Source organism: Ranitomeya variabilis, chromosome 4, assembly GCF_051348905.1.
Source record: "Ranitomeya variabilis isolate aRanVar5 chromosome 4, aRanVar5.hap1, whole genome shotgun sequence".
Classification (NCBI taxonomy): Eukaryota; Metazoa; Chordata; class Amphibia; order Anura; family Dendrobatidae; genus Ranitomeya; species Ranitomeya variabilis.
Window position 1 is genome coordinate 678,121,794 of NC_135235.1, and position 25,238 is coordinate 678,147,031.

At 43.1% G+C, this 25,238-nt stretch overlaps 3 protein-coding genes across 2 annotated transcripts in view; 2 read left to right on the forward strand and 1 right to left on the reverse strand.

Moving 5' to 3' along the window:
* The window catches only part of LOC143766335 (uncharacterized), a 569,027-nt gene that overhangs the window by 335,704 nt on the left and 208,085 nt on the right, over window positions 1-25,238 (reverse strand).
* The window catches only part of LOC143766378 (uncharacterized), a 400,099-nt gene that overhangs the window by 283,945 nt on the left and 90,916 nt on the right, over window positions 1-25,238 (forward strand). The window lies entirely within an intron of this gene.
* Window positions 1,324-18,330, forward strand: LOC143766376 (uncharacterized). Its single transcript, XM_077254023.1, has 7 exons — window positions 1,324-1,456; window positions 1,586-1,765; window positions 1,848-1,959; window positions 2,035-2,132; window positions 2,331-2,421; window positions 16,617-17,789; window positions 17,868-18,330. The coding sequence occupies exons 1-7, from the start codon at window positions 1,379-1,381 to the stop codon at window positions 18,299-18,301; spliced, it is 2,166 nt and encodes a 721-aa protein (XP_077110138.1). The 5' UTR covers window positions 1,324-1,378; the 3' UTR covers window positions 18,302-18,330.

A 25,238-nucleotide genomic window follows, 5' to 3' on the forward strand; every position in this document is an offset into this window, starting at 1 on the left:
AAGGGTTAAATGCATTTCATGTACTTCTGTGTAGTACAGATAAATTACCCCCTGGGGCTGCAGTTAGCTGGGACAGGGTTATCTGAAGTAGGCAACACAGTTGCAAGGGGAACTGAGTGTAAAGGTACCTTCACACTCAGCAACTTTACAACGAGAACGACAACGATCCGTGACTTTGAGACGTCCTGGATAGCGATCTCGTTGTGTTTGACACGCAGCAGCGATCTGGATCCCGCTGTGATATCGCTGGTCGGAGCTAGAAGTCCAGAACTTTATTTGGTCGTCAGATCGGCGTGTATCGTCGTGTTTGACAGCAAAAGCAACGATGTCAGCAATGTTAAACATGGAGATAACGACCTGTGAGAACGATAAGTGAGTCACTGCTACGTCACAGGATCGCTCCTGCATCGTTGTGGAGCTGCTGTGTTTGACATCTCTACAGCGACCTAAACAGCGACGCTGCAGCGATCGGCTCGTTGTCTATATCGCTGCAGCGTCGCTGAGTGTGACGGTACCTTTAGTGACAGAGGCATAAAGTGACAGTCAATGCCAGGGCAGTAGTGAGTACACAGCAGCACCTTTGGCTGCTAGGGACAACGTGAGCCTAATATTCGGGGCAGTGGATTGCCGCAAAAACTTTTCCATTTGATTCCATCTAATGACCAAGGGCAACCTCGAGATGGATGTCGGCGGCTAGGGGCACACTCGGCTTGTGGAGCTGCAGGAAAAGATGGACTCAGACCACATGGGGCGGAAGGTATTGCAATCCAGATATACTTATAGAGGTGAGGAAGATCCCCCAAGGGCTAGGAAAGCCAGTGAGGGTGATATGCCTCCTATTCCGAGAACCAGAGCTGACGTTGTAGCCGGTACCTGTGGGAAAGATGACAACCCATTGGGCCTTATCCTTTGAACCTGGCTATAAATACTGTACAGACTTCCATTCTGAAAGTAAAAGTTTGTCTTTTATTAACCACGTGTCTGCTGGATTATTTGCTGCCCTGGTTACTGAAGAAGAATTCCTGGAGTCAGAAGAGGCCGCAGGGAAGCACCACATACTCAGCAGCACACCAGGACTGAGACTCACCTTGTCTGTAGGATGCCAGAGCGAGTGGAGACTGAAGCTCGCCCAGGATTACCTCACTTGGGCATCTAACATCTGTGGCCTAAAATATATAGATTTTATTAGTAGATGTAAAGAAGAAAACTAAACTGGTAAAATAATAAATCTCATATGTTTCCCTTATTATCTCTAGTAATTGTATTGTTACACAGGATTTTTATGATGTTACATGAGCTCATCTTCTTCTCATTCAGGTCTCTACAAGATTGTGAAGATCTTCTATATAAGAGAATTTTTCTGAATTACCTGTCAAGGATGGATATGGACAGAAACAAGATGGCGGAGAGGATATTACACCTCACCCTAGAGATCCTCTTCCATCTTACTGGAGAGGTGAGAGATCCAGATGATGTCACATTAGATCTTTCTCATCTATGGGAATAACAGATGGACAGAACTGGAGAGGTGAGGACTTTGGAAATGTCTGTACTAAGATTTATTCATGTGTCTCTCCATAACCAGGATTACACAGTAGTGAAGAAGATCTCTAGTGAGCGCTGTCAGTACCCTGCGTCTGAGGGATCGGAAAGATCTCTGAGCCCAATCACAAGATCTCCCCCTCTCCCCCTGATACATGAGGACATCAATGGCCAGAAGATCCTAGAACTCGCATACAAGATGATTGAGCTGCTGACTGGAGAGGTGACACTGCTGGGAATTCTGGGACATTATACAGTAAGGCTATGAAGGGATCGGGGGATGACGGTCTCATTGTATGTGTCAGGTTCCTATAAGGTATCAGGATGTCACCGTATATTTCTCCATGGAGGAGTGGGAGTATTTAGAAAGACACAAAGATCTGTACAAGGACGACATGAAGCCCCTCACATCACCAGGTAATAAACAGGACTTAAAACGGCCTATAATTATCTATATGTAAAGAATGAATTCAGTCCATGTGTTTCCTCTAGATCTATCCAGTAAGAGGACAACACCAGAGAGATGTCCCCGCCCTCTTCTTCCACAGGACTGTAAAAAAGAAGATCCCAGTGTTCCTCAGAATTATCAGGTATATGGAGATCAGGTGTCATAAGATCTCGCCTATGATGTGTAGACGGCTGTGAAGGTCTTGTGCTCAGTCTTGTTTTAGCCACCAGTATTATATGTTTTATACTTGTGTAATGAGAACGGTGGAGATGGCAGGATTAAAGCTGATCATAGATGTGACTTCTCCATCTGTCTGTAACTTTTACAATATTTGCTTCAGGGTGAAGATCTGACCCATATTAATACTACAGAGAAATATGTGAGGTGTGATGAGTGGTGTAAAGAGGAGATTCCTACACATGACTACCCAGGTGAGTAGTAACCACTAAATGCAGAGAAGTCTCAATTCTTCTGAATCTCTGGCTCTGCTTTATCGGTCGTGCAGTCCAGCTGTATCATTAGTGTGATTGCCATTTTTCCTCTAGACCACAACATTTTCCTTCACCCAAATTAGTCCTTTTCTATAGAACTTACAGCCTTGAGGATCCACCTACCCCTTGGCATTAGAAGATGCTGACTCTTACCTGTCCAGATCTGTAAAATGACAGCGTACGTAGAATGTGCTGAAATAAGAAAATCACTTGAAGAAAAATATTATGATGGGCCTGTAAGTGAAAGTGGAGGGTAATGATGCTGTTGGCTTCCTAGATCCCTGATATCTTATTGGATGAATCTACCTTATCTCCCTTTTGTGCTGCTGAATGTGCTCATATGGTCCATAAAAGACCAAGTCTAGTCTTTCTGGCCAAACTTCACTTTTCTGATCGACAACATTAACCCCTTCATGACCTTGGGATTTTTCGTTTTTCCGTTTTTGTTTTTCACTCCCCTCCTTCCCAGAGCCATAACTTTTTTATTTTTCCGTTAATTTGGCCATGTGACGGCTTATTTTTTGCGGGACGAGTTGTACTTTTGAACGACATCATTGGTTTTACCATGTCGTGTACTGGAAAACGGGAAAAAAATTCCAAGTGCGGTGAAATTGCAAAAAAAGTGCAATCCCACACTTGTTTTTTGCTTGGCTATTTTGCTAGGTTCACTAAATGCTAAAACTGACCTGCCATTATGATTCTCCAGGTCAGTACGAGTTCATAGACACCTAACATGACTAGGTTATTTTTTACCTAAGTGGTGAAAAAAAATTCCAAACTTTGCTAAAAAAAAAAAAAAAAAAAAAAATTGTGCCATTTTCCGATACTCGTAGCGTCTCCATTTTTCATGATCTGCGGTCGGTTGAGGGCTTTATTTTTTGCCTGCCGAGCTGGCGTTTTTAATTATCGCATTTTGGTGCAGATACGTTTTTTTGATCGCCCGTTATTGCATTTTAATGCAATGTCGCGGCGACCAAAAAACGTAATTCTGGCGTTTCGATTTTTTTTCTCGTTACGCCATTTAGCGATCAGGTTAATGCTTTTTTTTATTGTTAGATCGGGCGATTCTGAACGCGGCGATACCAAATATGTGTAGGTTTCATTTTTTTTTTAATTGATTTATTTTGATTGGGGCGAAAGGGGGGTGATTTAAACTTTTATGTTTTTTTTATTTTTTTTCACATTTTTTTTAACTTTTTTTTTTCACTTTTGCCATGCTTCAATAGCCTCCATGGGAGGCTAGACGCAGGCACAACGCGATCGGCTCTGCTATGTAGCAGCGATCATAAGATTGCTGCTACACAGCAGAATTGCAGGTGTGCTGCGAGCGCCGACCACAGGGTGCTCAAGGACCTCTATGGTTACCTTCCTGATGCATCGCCTACCCCCGATCATGTGACGGGGGTCGGCGATGACGTCATATCCGGCCGCCCGGCCGGATGCGGTAGTTAAATGCCGCTGTCTGCGTTTGACAGCGGCATTTAACTAGTTAATAGGCGCGGGCAGATCGCGATTCTGCCCACGCCTATTGCGGGCACATGTCAGCTGTTCAAAACAGCTGACATGTCCCAGCTTTGATGCGGGCTCACCGCGGAGCCCTGCATCAAAGCAGGGGAGCTGACCTCGGACGGTATAGTACGTCTGAGGTCAGTAAGGGGTGCAGCCACGCACAGATAGATATATCACGGCACAGGTGTAATTGTATAGTTTATTGTGATCCTGTTTGGAGGTAGTCGGTATTAAAAGAAATTGAAATGTCAGGATAAAGGGAAACTCTGTTGTTATTGTACAGAAAGTCACACTTGACCCTCACTACTCATTTTCTTGCGCGCTGACACCCCCATTGCTTGGCGCCGGTGTCTTTCTCGGCGGTGGGTTGGTCATGTGTCGGCCGCTCCCCTCACATGATTACACGTGGCTGTTGCTGCATGTCATTGTGGCCACTTCCATTTAGTGACTCCCTAAACGTGGCTGACCATGGTCAGGTGTCTGCGCTACAAGCGCCAATGCACAGCAGCCTTTATTTTACAGACTAGCTAGATGCTATCTGATTGGTTTCATTACACTATTTAAAGGGGTCAACCATAACAGGATGCCACTCCCCCAGAATAATGCACACCAGACGAAATGCGCGTTGGCGAAATGGCACCCTCGTTCAAGCGAGGTAAATCACTGTATACATCTGTTTATGCACAGAATAGCTGGTGTTGTAGAGCAATGCTACATGTCTCGCTGCATCATTTTAATTAACTTTTTCATTGCACTTTATCACTTAGTGAAATATGTGGATGTCTTTTCACAGTAATATATTAGTCATTGTGACCGTTATTATGTAATGCCTTCGTTTTACCTATTTTCAAAATGTAAAAATGTATGCCCTTAAATCAGAGAGTTACGGTATGTCACATAAAACAGTTAATAAATAACACTTCCCACACATCTACTTTACATCAGCGCAATTTTTGAAAGATAATTTTTTTAGTTAGGAAGTTAGATGGGCTAAAAGTTATCAGCGATTAATCATTTTTCCAACAACATTTATAAAACCATTTTTTTTAGGTACCACATCAAATTTGAAATGATTTTAAGGGGCCTAAATGGCAGAAAATACCCCAAAGTGACACCATTCCAAAAACTGCACCCCTCAAGGTGCTCAAAAGCACATTCAAAAAGGTTATTAACCCTTAAGGTGCTTCACAGTAATTAATGCAATGTGGAAGAAAAAAAAGGAACATTTTCCTTTTTTTCCTCAAAAATGTAAGTTTCGCCCAAAAGTTTTTCTTCTCACAAGGGTAACAGGAGAAATTCTCCCTTAAAATTTTTTGAGCATTTTCTCCTGAGTATGCATATACCCTAAATGGTGGGGGGAACTACTGTTTGGGTGCATGGCAGTGCTTGGAAGGGAAGGAGCACCATTTGACTTTTTTAACTCAAAAATGGCTGAAATTGAGAGCTGATGCCATGTCATGTTTGAAGAGACCTTTATGTGCTTAAACAGTGGTATCCCCCCACAAGTGCCCCCATTTTGGAAACTAGACCCTTCAAAGAATGCATCTAGATATGTGGCGAGCACATTGAACCTCCAGGGGCTTTACAGAAGTTTATAACATAGAAGCGCGAAAATAAAAAAGTCAAATTTTTTCCACAAAAATGTTTTTAGCTCCAAATTTTTTATTTTCACAAGGGTAACAGAAAAAATAGTCCTCCAAATTTGTTGTGCAATTTCGCCTGAGTACGCCTATTTCCCATATATGGTCAAAAAATACTTTTCAGGTGCAGTGCAAAGTTCAAGAAGAAATGTCATATTGGAGTTCATATTCTGCTAGAATGGTTTGAGGGTGCCATGTCACATTGGCAGAGCCCCTGAGATGCCAGAAGAGCAGAAACACCCCCCCCCCCATAAATGACATCATTTTACAAACTACACCTCTCAATGAATTAATCTAGGGGTGCACTGAGCATGCTGATACAACAAGTGTCTCACAGAATTTTATACCATTGGGTAGTGAAGATAGAATAACTAAATTTTTACCTGTAAAATGTTGTTTTATCCTCAAATTTTTAACTTTTATAAGTGCTATTATGAAAAATTGGACTTCACAGTTTGTTGTGCAATTTCTCCTGATTGTGCTAATATCCAACATGTAATTGGGAACTACTTTTGAGGCACAGTGCAAAACTCAGAATGGAAGGAGCGCAATATTATAGTTCAGATTCTACTGTTATAGTTTGCGGGTGCCATAATCCAATGGGAAAGCCTGTGAGGTGCCCGAAAAGCAAAACCCCCCGTAAGTGACCTTATTTTACAAACTACATCTCTCAATGAATTTATTACATTTTTACCACACATTTTGTTTTAGCCTCAGATTTTACATTTTCACAAGGGAAAATGGACCAAAATGTGTCCCACAATTTCTGCTGACTGTAGAAATACCCCATATGTGGCTGTACAATTTTGCTTTGCGTTGAGAGACAGAGCATCATTTACCTTCTGGAATGCAGAATTTCCTAGAATATTTTGCAAACTCCATATACAGAGCCCCTAAGTTCTAGAAGAGTAGAATCCCCCCTCAAGTGACCCCATTTTAGAAATGTATACCCCTGGCTAACATGTGGATGCTAAATATTGTTTAGGCACACTATGGAGCTCAGAATGGAGGGGGGCATTTGGATTTGTGAATGCAGAATTTGCTGAAGTTCTTTTGGGGGGTGACAAAGTCACTGGCAAAATACTCGAGGGGAGATATGTATCACTGAAGTTGTTGGCTTCAGTGATATGAACCTAGAAAAATGCTCCTGCACACTAAGTGCTGAAAGGGGTTAATCTGCCATGTTTATGGCTAGGTGGATTAAACCGTTGTAGAGTGGGTGGGAGGCTGTTCAGTATATCTCCACCCCCAGGGTGGAGTCCAGGGAATAAAGACACAGCCTTCTGGCTGATTCATTGTTGGGCGTGTCTGAAGTTGGGCGCTCCAGAGCTGTGTTTTAGTATAAGGAAAGTTGAACCTTTTTTTTATGTTTTGTTCCCTGAGCCAACAGATCTCCAGCAACAACACAGACTGTGCCATGCATTATGTTTTTGTTTTTCCTTTAGACCAGAAAGGCCTTGTTTGTTTTTGCTAACGCTGCACTTGTTTATGCAGTGTATTTAATAAACCATTGGAAGATTTAAAGAGACAATGTTCCTGTGTCTACCTCTAAGTGCAGCGGAGTGAGCCAGTCTACCATGAGGGATGAGGAGCCATTTAGCTTTTCCAGAGCCTTTGTACCATTGGTTTACATGGATGCCTCCTCTATTTCCATTAACAGATGATAGACCTGAGTGGGGACTTGATTTTTTCGTGGATTGAGTTGAAGCTTTTATTGGGAACATTTTACATAACATTTTAGATTATATTTATCTGGTGCTCTATGCTGAACACTTATTTTGGGGTTTCCATATAAATCTCTGAGTGACGTGGTTCAGATGAAACCCCCGAGGGATCCATTCAATAATCCATATAATGAGGCAGCAGAATTATTCTGGATTTTGGCCTCTGTTCAGCAGTGTTCTTCTTTTCAGAAGTGCACAAAACTGTAGTTGACCGTGCTTTTATACACGCCTAAAAATACGGACACCGCCGGATCACAGGTCACCAGACGGCGTCCACAGTGCCTCAATCTGCCTTATTATAGGGAAGCTTCCGCCAGGGTTCCATCTGAATCACATATTTCAGAGATTTACATGGAAACCCTGGTGTAAGCGCTCAGTGTAGAGCGCAGGATAAATGTGCGCCAAGTCTTACTGAGATTTTTGGAAGGCAGAATGAACAAATCAATAGTAGGTGAAGAATTGGTTTTATTAAGATTTTTACCCCATTTCTAATGCAATATAAGTGATTAGACGACTTTATTCTTTGGGTTGGTGCGGTTACAGTGATATGTATATCAGGTTTTTATGTTTGGCTGCTGTCACACACTAAAAGACGCTTCTTTTTTGCAAAAAGTAGTTTTTGCATCACCATAGTTTGAGTGTTTGTTTAGTATGATATATATCATACTAAACATTCCACCCCTGATTTCAATCACTATAATTAATTATCCTACCACTAAACCATTATACATTGTTCCCTATATATTTAATTGTTTGCTACCAATAGAAAACTACGTTGGTATCAAAAACACTGGACATAAAAATCAAAAACAAAACAATGGACCAAAGATACTGGAAAATGAAATGTCTTTGCAGACATCTTCTTTTCGTCTTTAGACCATAAATCTAGATTGGTCTACGTTGCAAGGAAAGCACGGGGATTATTGTGCCCTCATCCTCTTGCCTAAAGGCCAAGATGACTTCACTGCTTTTCCCTGGTTGGCCAAAGGACAGACTCAAACATAATCTGTCCCCGCCCTTATGACATAAACCCCTCGTTTCTTCAAAGCAACAGGTGAGGGGGGTGCAGGTGTCCATGGCTGAGTCCCTTCATCTTCTATTGCTGCAGCTGGTCAGGGCCTCGCTTTATCCGCCATTTACATTCAGGCTTCTAGGGTAAGTTCTCCCCTCGCTTGTCATCAGCTGCCGGTTCTGAGGTTCACCCTGGTCACGGCTTAGCAGCATCTGGGCTCGGTCCCTGAACTCAATTGGACATTTGCACTATTAGGCTGCCATCACACTAGCAGTATTTGGTCAGTATTTTACATCAGTATTTGTAAGCCTAAACCAGGAGTGGGTGATAAATGCAGAAGTGGTGCATATGTTTCTGTTATACTTTTCCTCTAACTGTTCCACTCCTGGTTTTGGCTTACAAATACTGATGTAAAATACTGACCAAATACTGCTAGTGTGACGGCAGCCTTAGAAAGAAATTCAAAGTCACACTTGAAAAAGTTCAGTCCAAAGCAACAGTCCAAGATGTATTAACTTGGTCCATGATAACTCAGTCCAAAGGTTCTGGTCCTGGTGGCTTATTTCTCAACCCCTTCATCACATGAATAAAACAAAAATACCTGGTCCAATAAAATATGCCCAAAACGACCTTTGAAATTTTCTACGGTAGCATATTTCTAATATATAACATATTTCTAATACTAAATACTAACTATATACTCAATAATATCTAATAACTGTTGGACACAGTAATGTTTCTGCCTTGAAATGAGGTTTATTGTACTAACAGAAAATGTGCAATCTGCATTCAAACAAAATTTGACAGGTGCATAAGTATGGGCACCCTTATCATTTTCTTGTTTTAAATACTCCTACCTACTTTTTACTGACTTACTAAAGCACTTTTTTTTGTTTTGTAACCTCATTGAGTTTTGAACTTCATAGCTAGGTGTATGCAATCATGAGAAAAGCTACTTAAAGTGGCCACTTGCAAGTTGTTCTCCTGTTTGAATCTCCTCTAAAGAGTGGCATCATGGGCTCCTCAAAACAACTGTCAAATGATCTGAAAACAAAGATTATTCAACATAGTTGTTCAGGGGAAGGATACAAAAAGCTGTCTCAGAGATTTAACCTGTCAATTTCCACTGTGAGGAACATAGTAAGGAAATGGAAGAACCCAGGTACAGTTCTTGTTAAGGCCAGAAGTGGCAGGCCAAGAAAAACATCAGAAAGGCAGAGAAGAAGAATGGTGAGATCAGTCAAGGACAATCCTCAGACCATCTCCAGAGAGCTGCAGCATCAACTTGCTGCAGATGGTGTCACTGTGCATCGGTCAACTATACAACGCACTGTGTTTTTTTGCTGCCATGCATAACGCCTTTTTGGATTACCAAACAACTCAATCTTGGTTTCATGAGTCCACAGGACCTTCTTCCAAAAAGAAATTGGCTTCTACAAATGTGCTTTTGCATACCTCAGCCGACTCTGTTTGTGGCGTGTTTGCAGAAACGGCTTCTTTTGCATCACTCTTCCATACAGCTTCTCCTTGTGCAAAGTGCATTGTATAGTTGACCGATGCACAGTGACACCATCTGCAGCAAGTTGATGCTGCAGATCTCTGGAGGTGGCCTGAGGATTGTCCTTGACTGATCTCACCATTCTTCTTCGCCTTTCTGACGTTTTTCTTGGCCTGCCACTTCTGGCCTTAACAAGAACTGTACCTGTGTTCTTCCATTTCCTTACTATGTTCCTCCCAGTGGAAATTGACAGGTTAAACCTCTGAGACAGCTTTTTGTATCCTTCCCCTGAACAACTATGTTGAATAATCTTTGTTTTCAGATCATTTGACAGTTGTTTTGAGGAGCCCATGATGCCACTCTTCGGAGGAGATTCAAACAGGAGAACAACTTGCAAGTGGCCACTTTAAGTAGCTTTTCTCATGATTGCATACACCTAGCTATGAAGTTCAAAGCTCAATGAGGTTACAAAACCAAAAAAAGTGCTTTAGTAAGTCAGTAAAAAGCAGGTAGGAGTATTTAAAACAAGAAAATGATAAGGGTGCCCATACTTATGCACCTGTCAAATTTAGTTTGAATGCAGATTGCACATTTTCTGTTAGTACAATAAACCTCATTTCAAGGCAGAAACATTACTGTGTCCAACAGTTATTAGATATATGAAACTGAAAAAGCTGTTGCAAAAAAACCATTTTTATAAAACATTAAACTTAAGATTAATAGGGGTGCCCAAACTTTTTCATATGACTGTATATATCTTGACTTATACATTGAAATATATCATAACTCTAAAATATCAAAGAGTTATTAAATGCATCAAATTAATATCAAACAAATTTGCATAATAATGATCATTTCTAGTATAATAATGTCAGTAAAAAATTACAAAATTATGTTAATAATCAAAATCAGTCATTAAATGTTTCCACATTTTTCATTAAAATCATAACGCAAACAAATATGCTTTTAACCCAATTCTAACAAATTATTTACATCAATAACAAGCACATTACATCCACACACTTAGGGTACCGTCACACAGTACCATTTTGATCGCTACGACGGTACGATTCGTGACGTTCTAGCGATATCGTTACGATATCGCAGTGTCTGACACGCAGCAGCGATCAGGGATCCTGCTGAGAATCGTACGTCGTAGCAGATCGTTTGGAACTTTCTTTCGTCGCTTGATCACCCGCTGACATCGCTGGATCCTTGTGTGTGACACCGATCCAGCGATGTGTTCGCTTGTAACCAGGGTAAACATCGGGTAACTAAGCGCAGGGCCGCGCTTAGTAACCCGATGTTTACCCTGGTTACCAGCGTAAACGTAAAAAAAACAAACAGTACATACTTACATTCCGGTGTCAGTCCTCCGGCGTCTCAGCTTCTCTCCACTGTGTGAGCGCCTGCCGGCCGGAAAGTGAGCACAGCGGTGACGTCTGACGTCACCGCTGTGCTTTTCGGCTATGGCGCTTACACAGTGGAGAGAAGCAGAACGCCGGGGACAGACACCGGAATGTGAGTATGTACTGTTTTTTTTTTTTACGTTTACGCTGGTAACCAGGGTAAACATCGGGTTACTAAGCGCGGCCCTGCACTTAGTTCCCCGATGTTTACCCTGGTTACCCGGGGACTTCGGCATCGCTCCAGCGCCGTGATTGCACCGTGTGACCGCAGTCTACGACGCTGGAGCGATAATCATACGATCGCTGCGACGTCACGGATCGTGCCGTCGTAGCGATTAAAATGGTACTGTGTGACTGTACCCTTACCCTGATTTCAGCAATGCATTTATTCAGTACCCAGTAAAGTTTCTCATTTACATATGAAACAAAGAAAATCACACTTTGGGTAACCCACACATTTGTATTGCATGTTAATTCTGTAGTGAAGTGTAGATGCAAGTCAAAAAACAAACATTTTAACAAACATTCACTTAAAATAACATATACGTTTTTTAAAAAAAAACAAAACAATATACACAGAATTCCCAATATATATAAAAACGTGAAAAAAACTGAAAACATAAAATAAGTCACATCTAAATTTAAGTAGGTGGACTCCTGTTTCAATTCTGAAAAGACAAAAACTATTTACAGTGCACACATGGTAATCAGATGGCCAAAGATTCTTCTTTCAATCCTGCAAACAAACAAAAGGTTAATTTACACACCCCCACCCCCAATCCAACATTTGGTGAGCTGAAAGGAGAAAATTGTTCCTTAAAAAAAAAAAAAAATGAAAAAAAAAACAACTAATCACTGTGACCACGTGGATTTTCTTTGGCTATGAACCAATTTTAAACAAAGGCTATCCATGACAAATACAGGGGTTTGCACAAACAACATACAGTGACAAACATGTAATAAATAAGTCATGTCATCTATTACTTCAGTCAACCCCCATAATTTTTTGCCATCTCACTAAATTCATTGTCTGTAATTTTAACACCCTCTTTTCCTTGTATGTCTCTTTCACAATGGCTTCCACATAGAGTCATCTTGCATCTGTTGTGGTCTTTTGCCATTTAAAAACACCAAGGTCTAGCACCAAATGACAGCGGACTGTCAATTGGAAGGCATTACAAACCCTCAAATGATAAATGCATATTTATGCATCACCAAGACCAAACTCAATTCATCATATCAGTCAGCGCATATGTCATAATATGCTCACAGGATTTTCTCTTCGTATAAAACTATTAAAACAAAAACAAACATCATTAGAAATCACAAAACAATATGGCAAAACTGTTCAATCACACTTCCCATGGAATGTTCCACAACTTTTATCTAAAGATCTGTGTTGGATTAGTCCATGAGGGAATACAGGCATGGTATTGGAGGAGTCAAAGGGGCGGGTGCAGTAGAGACTTTATCAGGTGTCCCACCTCTATCCTTCCAACCTCCTATTTCATTTGTCGCCACCCTCCTGGGCCTGGCGATTTTCAATCTGCCATTTCTGCTCAGGTTCTGCCATCTTCTGAGAAGGTTACATGCAGAAATCCCATCTATCTATTGAAATGGAACTCCACTCGCTATCAGGTCACAAAACAGCTCCTTTCTGTTTTTTCTAACTTGGGAATTATCGTATTTCCTTCTCTTGATCTACTCTGTCTACTGACACTTTTCTTGACACTTCAGATTTTTCTAAAGCAGATAACTGGGAGATTAAACTGCATGCTGTATATACATTAGTGGAGTTTCCCATGAGCGCACTGAGCATGGTGAATAATGGGGATTTGTAAGCAGCTGGGGCACCTTCTATGAACTTATTTTTTATCAGTACTGTCATAACTGCAGCATCTGGCCCCTTCCAATCCTCGACAACAGCAAAGTGATCACTCATATCTGACAAAGGATTGCGAGTTATACCACCTATACATGCAATTTCTCTCAGTCTCTGCACTCCATCTGCAAGAGACTCCCATCGTGTTTGTGGTATTAGATCAATAGGAGAATCATATACTTGTGCCACAGAATCCCTCACCAAATGCAATAGGGATAATTCTCTGCAGTGTCCCTTGCACGTCTCATTTTTAAACGCACTATGGGATCAATACAAATACTTCCAATTCCTATGCCCTCAAGACGGTTCAAGATTATCGTATCGGCTCCAAAATCCCATAACCTGAGAATCCATGTAAATAAATGCTCTCCTGCTTGCTGTCGGCATCTGGTGGCTAATTCTGTTAGTTTCCCTGCCGTATGATTTCTAGTTTCTTCTATCATGGCGGATTCTGCGCCAAAAGCTGCATCTCCTGAATCCATCCTATCTCCCCTACGCTGAGTACCTTCTCTCCTGGTCTTTGTTACTACAATAGGTCTGGCATGCAATTCTACCTCATTTTCTAAGTCATCACATTCTAACAAATCTGACCATTTCTCATGTGCAATCATGGTTCTAACATGTGCAGTACAAATATCTGACACTGGCTGCTGTCTCCTTCTGCGCTTATTCTTATTCATATTTTTTATCACATATTCTTCCAAACTCTTTTGCATTTTATCATGCGGTTTCTCTTGATCTCTCAAAGCTGATTGCAAGCTGATCCTTTTCTGTATGCAGCTCTAAACGCAAATTAATTGAACAAAGACCGACATAGTTTGTAACACCCACTAGCACCTCCCAGGGGTGCGGATGCCAAATTCAAAACTGACCAATAGGACAACTCCCATAGTCATGCAAACCTATAGAGAAAATGGAGTATAACGCCCCTAAATAATAACTAATCAAATACACAAACTATCAAACAATAATAATCTTTATTGTATAAAAAGACAAATATACACAAAAAAAAATATATCCAATGAAAAATGACAGGCAAATGGTGATGACACAGAAAAAACGGAAGCAGCAGTATCATGTAAACATATCAGCACCCTATATTCTGCAAAAGGTGCTGTGCATAAAAATGCACCTTGCACACTGCACCGGCCCGTCGGGCATATATATGTATATCCCAACTACTACCCTATTGAGAACAACGGCGCTGCCTATATGTGAGTACAGTTTCAAAAAATTAGGACCGGTGAGGAAAGTGACTCACATCATAAAGTGAAAAAAGTGCATAGCAAAAAAGGTGCATAGCAATAGTGCCACATGGTCGTATTAAACACAGTGCTTACCCATGTGGGTCAGATGTACCGCTGGATCCGTTAGCCCCGACACACATTTCGCTTTTTTCAGCTTCCTCGGGAGGCTTGTATGGGTTGCCACCAGAGGAGACTGCTTTTAAAATACCCGGCACAGCTGATACCAATTGGCGCCGCTCACCGTGGCGCATGGGAAGCAGATCCCGGGTCGCAGGTACGTCACATCCGGCCAGCACAGGGGAGGAAAGAGTCTGGGAGAGAAAACACTCCCCTGACGTCAGTGTCTCATTCCTCACCCAATAGGCGCCATCTGGGATGTGTGCTAAACGCAAATTATCAATCTCCTCTTGCAAACTTTGCAGTGCCTGGACACATACCCATCCAACAGCCGCTGCTGTTTTTTGCTCCTTTGCATCATACCTTGAGAGATCAAATTTCTCAGCCACATCCTGGGGATTTGCTAAACGCTGTCCCTCCATATATTTATTACATTACTGTGCCATAGGGGTCCACGGTCCTGACAACACCCATTCTGGCAAGGATCTAACCCTCTCAATTGCTTTCCTATTCTTAACAAACTTATTCAATTTTGTAAACATTTTTATTCAAGACACTACTTGTTTTGTTAATGGTTCAAAGAATTGTGATGAATAAATAAATGCTCACACGACAATTGAATAAGGCAAAAATGAATTTACTTAATAAAAGATAATATATATCACATAATCAATAGTCATACATTACATAGGATGGTAGGAGTCAAAATCAGCCTTCTCTCTGTTTCCTTCCTCATCCAAATCTGTCTGTACTCTGTGTCCTTGTGTCCCCCACTGTGTCCCAGGCATACCTCATTTATATGTTAAAGGATTTTGATCTATACCCTGGTATCTGAGGCTTTGTAATGGTATGGCATGTACTGAAGCCTTCAGGCCAAATAGATAAGAACACCACCTAGCATCCCTGGGGGCTTAACAAGTATCTGCTTTGAAGGTAAAGGTACCTTCACATTAAGCGACGCTGCAGCGATAGCGTCAACGATGCCGATCGCTGCAGCGTCGCTGTTTGGTCGCTGGAGAGCTGTGACGTCACCGCTGTGCTGTGCTTTCACTTTCACTTTGCGGCGCTCAGTCAGTGTGGGAAGCGGACGGCAGGGGACGCGCAGGTGAGTATGTACTGTTTGGTTTTTTTTACATTTTACGCTGGTAACCAGGGTAAACATCGGGTTACTAAGCGCGGCCCTGCGCTTAGTAACCCGATGTTTACCCTGGTTACCAGTGTAAAATATCGCTGGTATCGTTGCTTTTGCTGTCAAACACAACGATACACGGCGATCGGACGACCAAATAAAGTTCTGAACTTTATTCAGCGACATCACAGCAGGATCCTGATCGCTGCTGCGTGTCAAACTAAACGATATCGCTAGCCAGGACGCTGCAACGTCACGGATCGCTAGCGATATCGTTTAGTGTGAAGGTACCTTAAATGTAAAGTGTACTCTAAAATGTAAATTACTGGGTCATTTACATTCACTTTGCTTAGACTGACCATTTGGTGTGGCTGGACAAGTTTTCAATTAGGTTTTTCTGTGGACTCCATTTAAAATACATTTATATATAATTTCCAGTTTTAAATAGTCTGATAACCAATGTTTTAACAAGCTTCTTTTGTCAATCAAACATATTTTATGGAATATTTGGGTTAGTTTTTCTTTTGTCTTTTTGTTGTACACCTTCCTCACTCCTCCAGTAATGGAAAAGAAATGGTAATGGATTTAGAGGGGCACTCTTAACACCCGTATTTTCCAATATATGTTTTTTGTATTTCCAGAATTCTTGTACTTTAGGGAAACTCCACAATCCATGTAGCAAGTCTGAATCTTTAAGTTTGCATATTGGACAGTGTGTCAGATGATTTCTCATATTTTTGGATATTGGTATATTAAAGGCCAAGATTGCGATGCATAATCCTAAATTGTGTCCCTCCAAACCTCACTCAAAATGTTCTTCCATACTACCTTACACCCTCCTAGGTTTTTAATAATTCAATATTTTTACATAACTTGCCATTTTTACGGACAGTTTAAGTACAAATGCTCAAAAATATAAAATTCAAGGATTTTTTAATTAAAAAAATAATTAGTTTTATTCTTGACAGATGACTGTACCAGGAGATCAGAGGGACAGCTGACATCTTCAATTTTCAAATCAGATGATCTTGAGATCCCACAGGATACAATTGAAGTGAATGCCATTACTCCAGATACACCATCATCCATTCATAGCAAAGATCAATCATCTGATCCTATAAAACAGATCTTGCCTTCTGATTCATTACCAACTACTAAGGAAGATCAAAGTCACAAAATAAGCATTACAAAACAAAATGCTCCTAAAGGAAAGCCATTTTCATGTTCTGAATATGGAAATAGTTTTCCCCTCAAAAAGTCTTTTCTCAAACATCAAAAAATTCAAACAGCAGAGAAGCGATTTTCATGTTCAGAATGTGGGAAATGTTTTAACCAGAAATCAGATCTTGTGAGGCATGAGAGAATTCACACAGAAGAGAAACCATTTTCCTGTTCAGAATGTGGTAAATGTTTTACACAGAAATCATATTTGATTAAGCACCAGAGAATTCACACAGGGGAGAAGCCATTTTCCTGTCCAGAATGTGGGAAATGTTTTAACCAGAAATCAGATCTTGTTAGTCACCAGAGAACTCACACAGGAGAGAAGCCATTTTCATGTGCAGAATGTGGGAAATGTTTTACAGAGAAATTAGGTCTTCTCAGACATCGGAAAACTCACACAGGGGAGAAGCCATTTTCCTGTTCAGAATGTGGAAAGTGTTTTGCGAATAAATCATATTTTCTTAGTCACCAGAGACGTCACACAGGGGAGAAGCCTTTTTCCTGTTCAGAATGTGGGAAATATTTTACAGTGAAATCACATTTTGTTAAGCACCAGAGAATTCACACAGGTGAGATGCCCTTTTCCTGTTCAGAATGTGGTAAATGTTTTAATGAGAAAAAAAATCTTGTTATTCACCAGAGATCTCACACAGGGGAGAAGCCTTTTTCATGTTCAGAATGTGGGAAATGTTTTAAAGAGAAATCCGGTTTTGTTATGCACCAAAGAATTCACTCGGGGGAGAAGCCTTTTTCATGTTCAGAATGTCAGAAACGTTTTACACAGAAATCTGATTTGCTTAAGCACCACAGAACTCACACAGGGGAGAAGCCTTTTTCCTGTCCAGAATGTGGGAAATGTTTTACCCAGAAATTCAGTGTTGTTATACACCAAAGAAGTCATATAGGGAAGAAGCCTTTTTCATCTTCATAATGTATTTCTTAAAGGGGATGTCCTTTACTAGGACAACCTCTTGTCATTCCTCATGTTTGGCCTATTTCATGTTCAGAATGTCAGAAATGTTTTACACAGAAATCTGATTTGGTTAAGCACCAGAGAACTAACACAGGGGAGAAACCTTTTTTATGTTTAGAATGTGAGAAATGTTTTAACCAGAAATCAGATTTGGTTAAGCACCAAAGAACTCACACAGGAGAGAAGCCTTTTTCCTGCTCAGAATGTAGGAAATGTTTTACAAAGAAATCAGATTTTGTTATGCACCAGAGAACCCACACAGGAGAGAAGCCATTTTCATGTCCAGAATGTGGGAAATATTTTAACCTGAAATGGAATCTTGTTATACACCAAAGAACTCACACAGGGGAGAAGTCTTTTTCCTGTTCAGAATATGGGAAATGTTTTAACCAGAAATCAAATTTTGTTACGCACCAGAGAACCCACACAGGGGAGAAGCCTTTTTTATCTTCCTAATATGGTAAATGTTTTACTTGGAAATCAGCTCTTAAAGGGACACTGTCACCTGAATTTGGAGGGAACAATCTTTAGACCTAGGGGCGGGGTTTTCGGGTGTTTGATGCACCCTTTCCTTACCCACCGGCTGCATGCTGGCTGCAATATTGGATTGAAGTTCATTCTCTGTCCTGCGTAGTACATGCCTGCACAAGGCAATCTTGCCTTACGCAGGCGTGTACTACGGAGGACAGAGAATGAACTTCAATCCAATATTGCAGCCGGCATGCAGCCGGCGGGTAAGGAAAGGGTGCATCAAACACCCGAAAACCCCGCCCCTAGGTCTAAAGATTGTTCCCTCCAAATTCAGGTGACAGTGTCCCTTTAATAAACATCAGAGAACTCGCACAGGGAAGATGTCTTTTTCATGTTCACAGTTTTGGAAATGTTTTAACCGAAAATTGTATCTTGCCTCATTAAAATAAAAACACTCATACTCCTCTCTCTTGTTGATGTCATTCTTGCGGTGTCTTAACTTGCATTCCCAGGGCTCACATGAGGTTGTTACATCACACGAGCTGTTAGGGTTTGCGGAACGCACCGAATATATTTATTGATGGGATTGGTGCGTTCGCAACCTGGGATCCACCGTGCAGGAAAGATCCTGCTGCTATGTGAATGGCGGAACAATATGGCGGTATGAACCAGCTCTTTTAGCTTCACAGAGCGGCCGAGAACGCAAAGCTCTGTGCCCTGTTAGACTCTCACGGAGGCACAGGCTAACTACCCAGATGAGAGCAGTCAGTGGTCATACATGCACACAACACTCCTCGCCGGAGGTGCCAGCATTCTAGGGGCTTATTTCAGCCAGGTCCCTGAATACACTCATACACAATCTCCTCGCCGGAGGTGCCAGAATTCTAGGGGCTTATTTCAGCCGGGTTCCTGAACACATTCAAGCACATGACCACAGTGGCGCAAAATATGTAGCTTTGGAAGATACTAGCGCATGGCCATGCGAACCTTAAATAGCTGCAGCACGAACAGGACCTTCCTAAAAAGGACCAATGAGAGACTGCTACAGAGCCTGCGTACCTACAGGACCTTCCTAGAAGGACCAATAGATTTGGCTGCAGTACCTGAGCATGTGACCCTTGATCTCCACTGAGAGATCTTACCCTGGGCATGCTCAGTGTGTGCAAAGCAGGACTTAGTCCCAGAAAAGCCTGCTCGCCGCAGATCAGTTCCGGTGTACAATAGCAGAGCCTGGAGAGGCAGCGGTAACCCTTTGCACAGAATCAGACTCAGTGAGACGCTGGGACCGACGTGTCCGCTGAGCAGGCTCCTCTGCGGCCGATGGAGAATGGGAGACCGCAGCAGACACGGATCGAGATTCCCCCTGTGCAGCAGAGGAAACTCGACTCCTAACATTACCCCCCCTCCTAGGGCCCCCCTCCTTGAGCCTCGCTACGCTCTAAAGCTGCAATGAGAAGTGGAGCCCGAATGTGCTCCACAGGCTCCCAGGTTCTATCCTCTGGACCGTGACCCTTCCAATCCACCAGATAAAATTTCTTGCCACGTACCACCTTGCACCCCACGATAGCATTCACCTCAAACTCATCCGTGGATGAACCCGATGTCCCGGCAGATGACTCAGAAAACCAGGACAAATGAACGGGCTTTAAGAGGGAAACGTGAAAGGTATCGGTGATACCAAGGCGTGGAGGAATAGCCAAACGGTAGACCACAGGGTTGACCTGTTCCAGAACCTTGAACCGGCTAATGTAGCGAGGCGCAAACTTAGTGGACTCAACTCGCAGCCTGATGTTACGGGCGGAGAGCCACACTAAGTCACCAGGAGCAAAGGTCGGAGCGGGGCGCCGGTGTGTATCGGCCGAAACCCCCATTCTCTCCTTGGAGGCCCGGATGGCATCCTGTGTGCGATCCCAGATGTCACGTGCCTCCACCGCCCAGACTGCCACCCTAGAATCGGTGGATGACATGGGCATGGGCACAGGGACACGCGGATGCTGGCCGTAATTGAGGAGAAAAGGAGTCTGACCAGTGGAATCGGCTACGGCATTGTTCAAGGCAAATTCTGCCCAAGGTAGCAAAGATGCCCAGTCATCCTGCCTAGCAGAGACAAAATGTCGCAAGTATGTCACCAGAGTCTGGTTGATTCTCTCTACCAACCCATTCATCTCGGGATGATATGCAGAGGAGAGATTCAGCTCTATGCTGAGTAAACGGCAGAGATCTCTCCAAAACCGAGACGCAAACTGGGGACCCCGGTCGCTGACAATTTTATCAAGCATTCCATGAAGGCGTAAACTATGTTTAAAGAACAACGCTGCCAAGGCGCAGAAGGTAACCGTGGAAGCGGCACCAAATGCACCATCTTGGAAAAATGATCGGTGCCTACCCAGATAACGGTGCAGCTACGAGACTTGGGTAAGCCCACCACGAAGTCCATCCCGACCATTTCTCAGGGCCTGTCTGCCACCGGCATGGGGTAAAGTAACCCAGCAGGCCGTTGCCGAGGAGACCGATTCTGGGCGCAAGAGACACACGCCCGAATATAGTCCCCAACGTCACGAGCCATATGCGGCCACCAGTACGTCCTCGCCAAAAGCTCAGATGTCCTCTTGGTCCCAAACTGTCCACCGACTCTGGACGAGTGAGCCCAAGAGAGAACCTCCAGTCGCAAATTCTCTGGTACGAAAGTCTTGCCCGGGGGCACGGACTCAAGCAAAACTGGAGCCACAGTTCTCAGGCTCTCAGAAGGGACAATAAGCCGAGGCTCCTCCTCCTCAGATGACACTACGGAGCGGGAGAGAGCATCGGCACGAGTGTTCTTCTCCCCAGAGAAAATGGAGAGTAAAATGGAACCGGGAGAAGAACAGGGACCGTCTAGCCTGGCGAGAATTCAGCCGCTGGGCCGTCTGTATATACACCAAGTTCTTGTGGACAGTGAACACTTGGAAGGGAAAGCGAGCTCCCTCCAAGAGGTGTCTCCACTGAAAAAGCCAACTTCATGGCTAGCAACTCCCTGTCCCCGATGGAATAATTCCTCTCCGCTGGTGTGACGGTCTTGGAGAAAAAGAAGCAAGGATGCTTCCGACCTTGAGCATCCTTTTGGAAAAGGACTGCTCCAGCACCAATGGATGAGGCATCCACCTCCATGATAAATGGCTTATCTACATCGGGGCAATGTAGGATGGGAGTGCTAGCGAAGTGTGACTTAATCGGGAGAAAGGCCTTGGAGACCTTCTCTGACCACAACTTGGGATTTGCTCCCTTCGTGGTGAGGGCAACCAAGGGAGCTACCAAAGTTGAGAAGTGTGGAATAAACTGGCGATAGTAATTAATGAACCCCATAAAGCGCTGCACCGCTTTAAGAGAATGGGGTTCCTGCCAGTCCATCACAGCCTGTAGCTTGGCAGGATCCATAGCCAAACCCGGGGCAGAGATGATATAACCAAGGAAAGGCAAGGACTCCTGCTCAAACACACACTTCTCCAACTTGGCGTAGAGGGAGTTTGCCCATAAGAGGTCGAAGACTTTGCGAACATCTCTCCGATGGGAGTCAATATCTGGAGAGTAGATGAGAATATCATCCAGATAGACTATGACCGAGGTGGTGAACATATCCCGGAAAATGTCGTTCACAAAGTCTTGGAAAACGGCTGGCGCATTACAGAGCCCGAAGGGCATCACCAGGTATTCATAATGCCCATCCCTGGTGTTAAAAGCCGTCTTCCATTCGTCCCCCTCACGGATGCGAATGTAATAATTATAGGGGATAATTCAGGAGACTCTTTGCGTGGAACAAGACAACAGGACACAGTTTTATAAGTGGTAAAGTTGATATTATCACACGGTGATTCAAGCAGGTGCAGAGAGAAACTCAAGTCCACAACACTTGGTGCAAATAATAAACGCAGCTTAGCAGTCAATAGGAAACTTCAGAGGTAGATGCAAACAAACGGAAAGTCTATGAAGCACAGTTATTCTTGAGGAAACTTGACACGAAAAGATCCTTGACTTAGTCCAGACACAGATAGATATGCTATTGGGCAGTTCAAAACCCGGCACTCAACTTATTGGTGTGAAGAAATAATAGATTTATTATGTCCCAAATCCAACATAAACGTTTCGGTCTCACAACGGGACCTTCATCAGTAACTGAAACAAGTGTATATACACAATCAAAAAGTTGAGAAAATACAAAACATAAATAACAACAAAACCAAAGTATATACAACATATGCAATGCACATGATTATGGCAGTTTATGGTAATAGGTGAGGTCTATTAGTGTGGAGGAGTGACCTATATCGTGGCACAGTGGTAGTACAGTGATGGAGAAATACATACCGTAATTTGGGATGTTGTAAAGAGAAGGTGACTATATGACCTGTCTGGGAGTAGATATAGACCAGGGTGAGAAGATGTAACAGACGGTATCCCATGGATAGGTAAGAACATGTTGTAGTACCTACCAGTACGTTAGGACAATATAGTGTGGAGTCCCCAATGCAGGGAGAAAGGTTTTGGCCTAGAAAAGATAAGGGGAGAAGGGATACCTATAGTATTGGCCCTGGAAAATAGTATGCAGATCGGGGAAGAGAAAAAAATAATATAAAAGTAATTACCCATATGTCGGCCCTTGTCGCGGCATCCACCGCTGTATAGTAGGTGTGAAGGGGAGGGCCCGGAGGCTAAATTTATACTAAATGCGCTAAAGGGGCGTGAAAAGTGAGCGCTTTGCCGCTCTGTGAGCGGGCAAGGATGGGCGGAAGTGACGCGCCGGAAGTAGCGGGTCACATGGGTGGTGGCTTGAGATCGCCATCTTGGAGGTGGTGAGGTAGTCATAAATGCCGTACTGCGCATGTCAGGGGGCGCAAGTACGAGGGCGGTATTAGAGTACTGAAGGCGCATGACGATGGGCGGAAGTGACGCGCCGAAAGTAGTAGGTCACATGAGTGGTGGCCTGAGATCGCCATCTTGGAAGTGGAGGAGTGATAAATACAATGCTGCGTATGTCAGGGGGCGCAAGTATGAGAGCAGCCTTAATATACTACAAACGCATGGCGGTTGTCATGGTTCCAATGTGCAATAGTAAATAATGAGTACCGCCCTGGTGCACCTGACTAGGATGATGTGAGCGGTTGTATTATGTATACCTTGAAGGTCCTATGTGATATGAGGTATAATATGTGTGCTAAACGGAGGAGGACAAATAAAGGGGGAATAGTTGGAGAGTAGCCCCATAAGAAGTAATAAGGTGCGCATGGTAATAAAGGAAGCCCCAGACAGGTCGGTGACAACTGATATAGTTGGTGTGAATAGTTTTATTATCTTATAAACTGGGTATGACAGATAATACTGTGAGGCAATATACCAGTATCAAATAGATATAACAGTGAGACAGAAGGACGTGACAATCCTGAGCAAGGTGATGATTAGTGAGTGGAACCGTGCCCGTGATCCATAGTGGTGGCAAATTCAATAGAGGCGACTCTGGAGGGACAAAAGAGAGTAAATTAGTAACAATGCACATAACACATCGGTATTACTTATACAAATGCCATAAGCTCATAATCGCGGTTCAGGCCTCTGGGAGAGAGGGTTTCCAGGGTATGTATCCAGAAAGCCTCTTTCTTTTTGAGTAGAGTGACTCTGTCACCTCCTCGTCTAGGAGGTGGTACGTGATCTATCACCTGGTACTTTAATTGTGAGACATACTGTCTCACAATTAAAGTACCAGGTGATAGATCACGTACTACCTCCTAGACGAGGAGGTGACAGAGTCACTCTACTCAAAAAGAAAGAGGCTTTCTGGATACATACCCTGGAAACCCTCTCTCCCAGAGGCCTGAACCGCGATTATGAGCTTATGGCATTTGTATAAGTAATACCGATGTGTTATGTGCATTGTTACTAATTTACTCTCTTTTGTCCCTCCAGAGTCGCCTCTATTGAATTTGCCACCACTATGGATCACGGGCACGGTTCCACTCACTAATCATCACCTTGCTCAGGATTGTCACGTCCTTCTGTCTCACTGTTATATCTATTTGATACTGGTATATTGCCTCACAGTATTATCTGTCATACCCAGTTTATAAGATAATAAAACTATTCACACCAACTATATCAGTTGTCACCGACCTGTCTGGGGCTTCCTTTATTACCATGCGCACCTTATTACTTCTTATGGGGCTACTCTCCAACTATTCCCCCTTTATTTGTCCTCCTCCGTTTAGCACACATATTATACCTCATATCACATAGGACCTTCAAGGTATACATAATACAACCGCTCACATCATCCTAGTCAGGTGCACCAGGGCGGTACTCATTATTTACTATTGCACATTGGAACCATGACAACCGCCATGCGTTTGTAGTATATTAAGGCTGCTCTCATACTTGCGCCCCCTGACATACGCAGCATTGTATTTATCACTCCTCCACTTCCAAGATGGCGATCTCAGGCCACCACTCATGTGACCTACTACTTTCGGCGCGTCACTTCCGCCCATCGTCATGCGCCTTCAGTACTCTAATACCGCCCTCGTACTTGCGCCCCCTGACATGCGCAGTACGGCATTTATGACTACCTCACCACCTCCAAGATAGCGATCTCAAGCCACCACCCATGTGACCCGCTACTTCCGGCGCGTCACTTCCGCCCATCCTTGCCCGCTCACAGAGCGGCAAAGCGCTCACATTTTTCACGCCCCTTTAGCGCATTTAGTATAAATTTAGCCTCCGGGCCCTCCCCTTCACACCTACTATACAGCGGTGGACGCCGCGACAAGGGCCGACATATGGGTAATTACTTTTATATTATTTTTTTCTCTTCCCCGATCTGCATACTATTTTCCAGGGCCAATACTATAGGTATCCCTTCTCCCCTTATCTTTTCTAGGCCAAAACCTTTCTCCCTGCA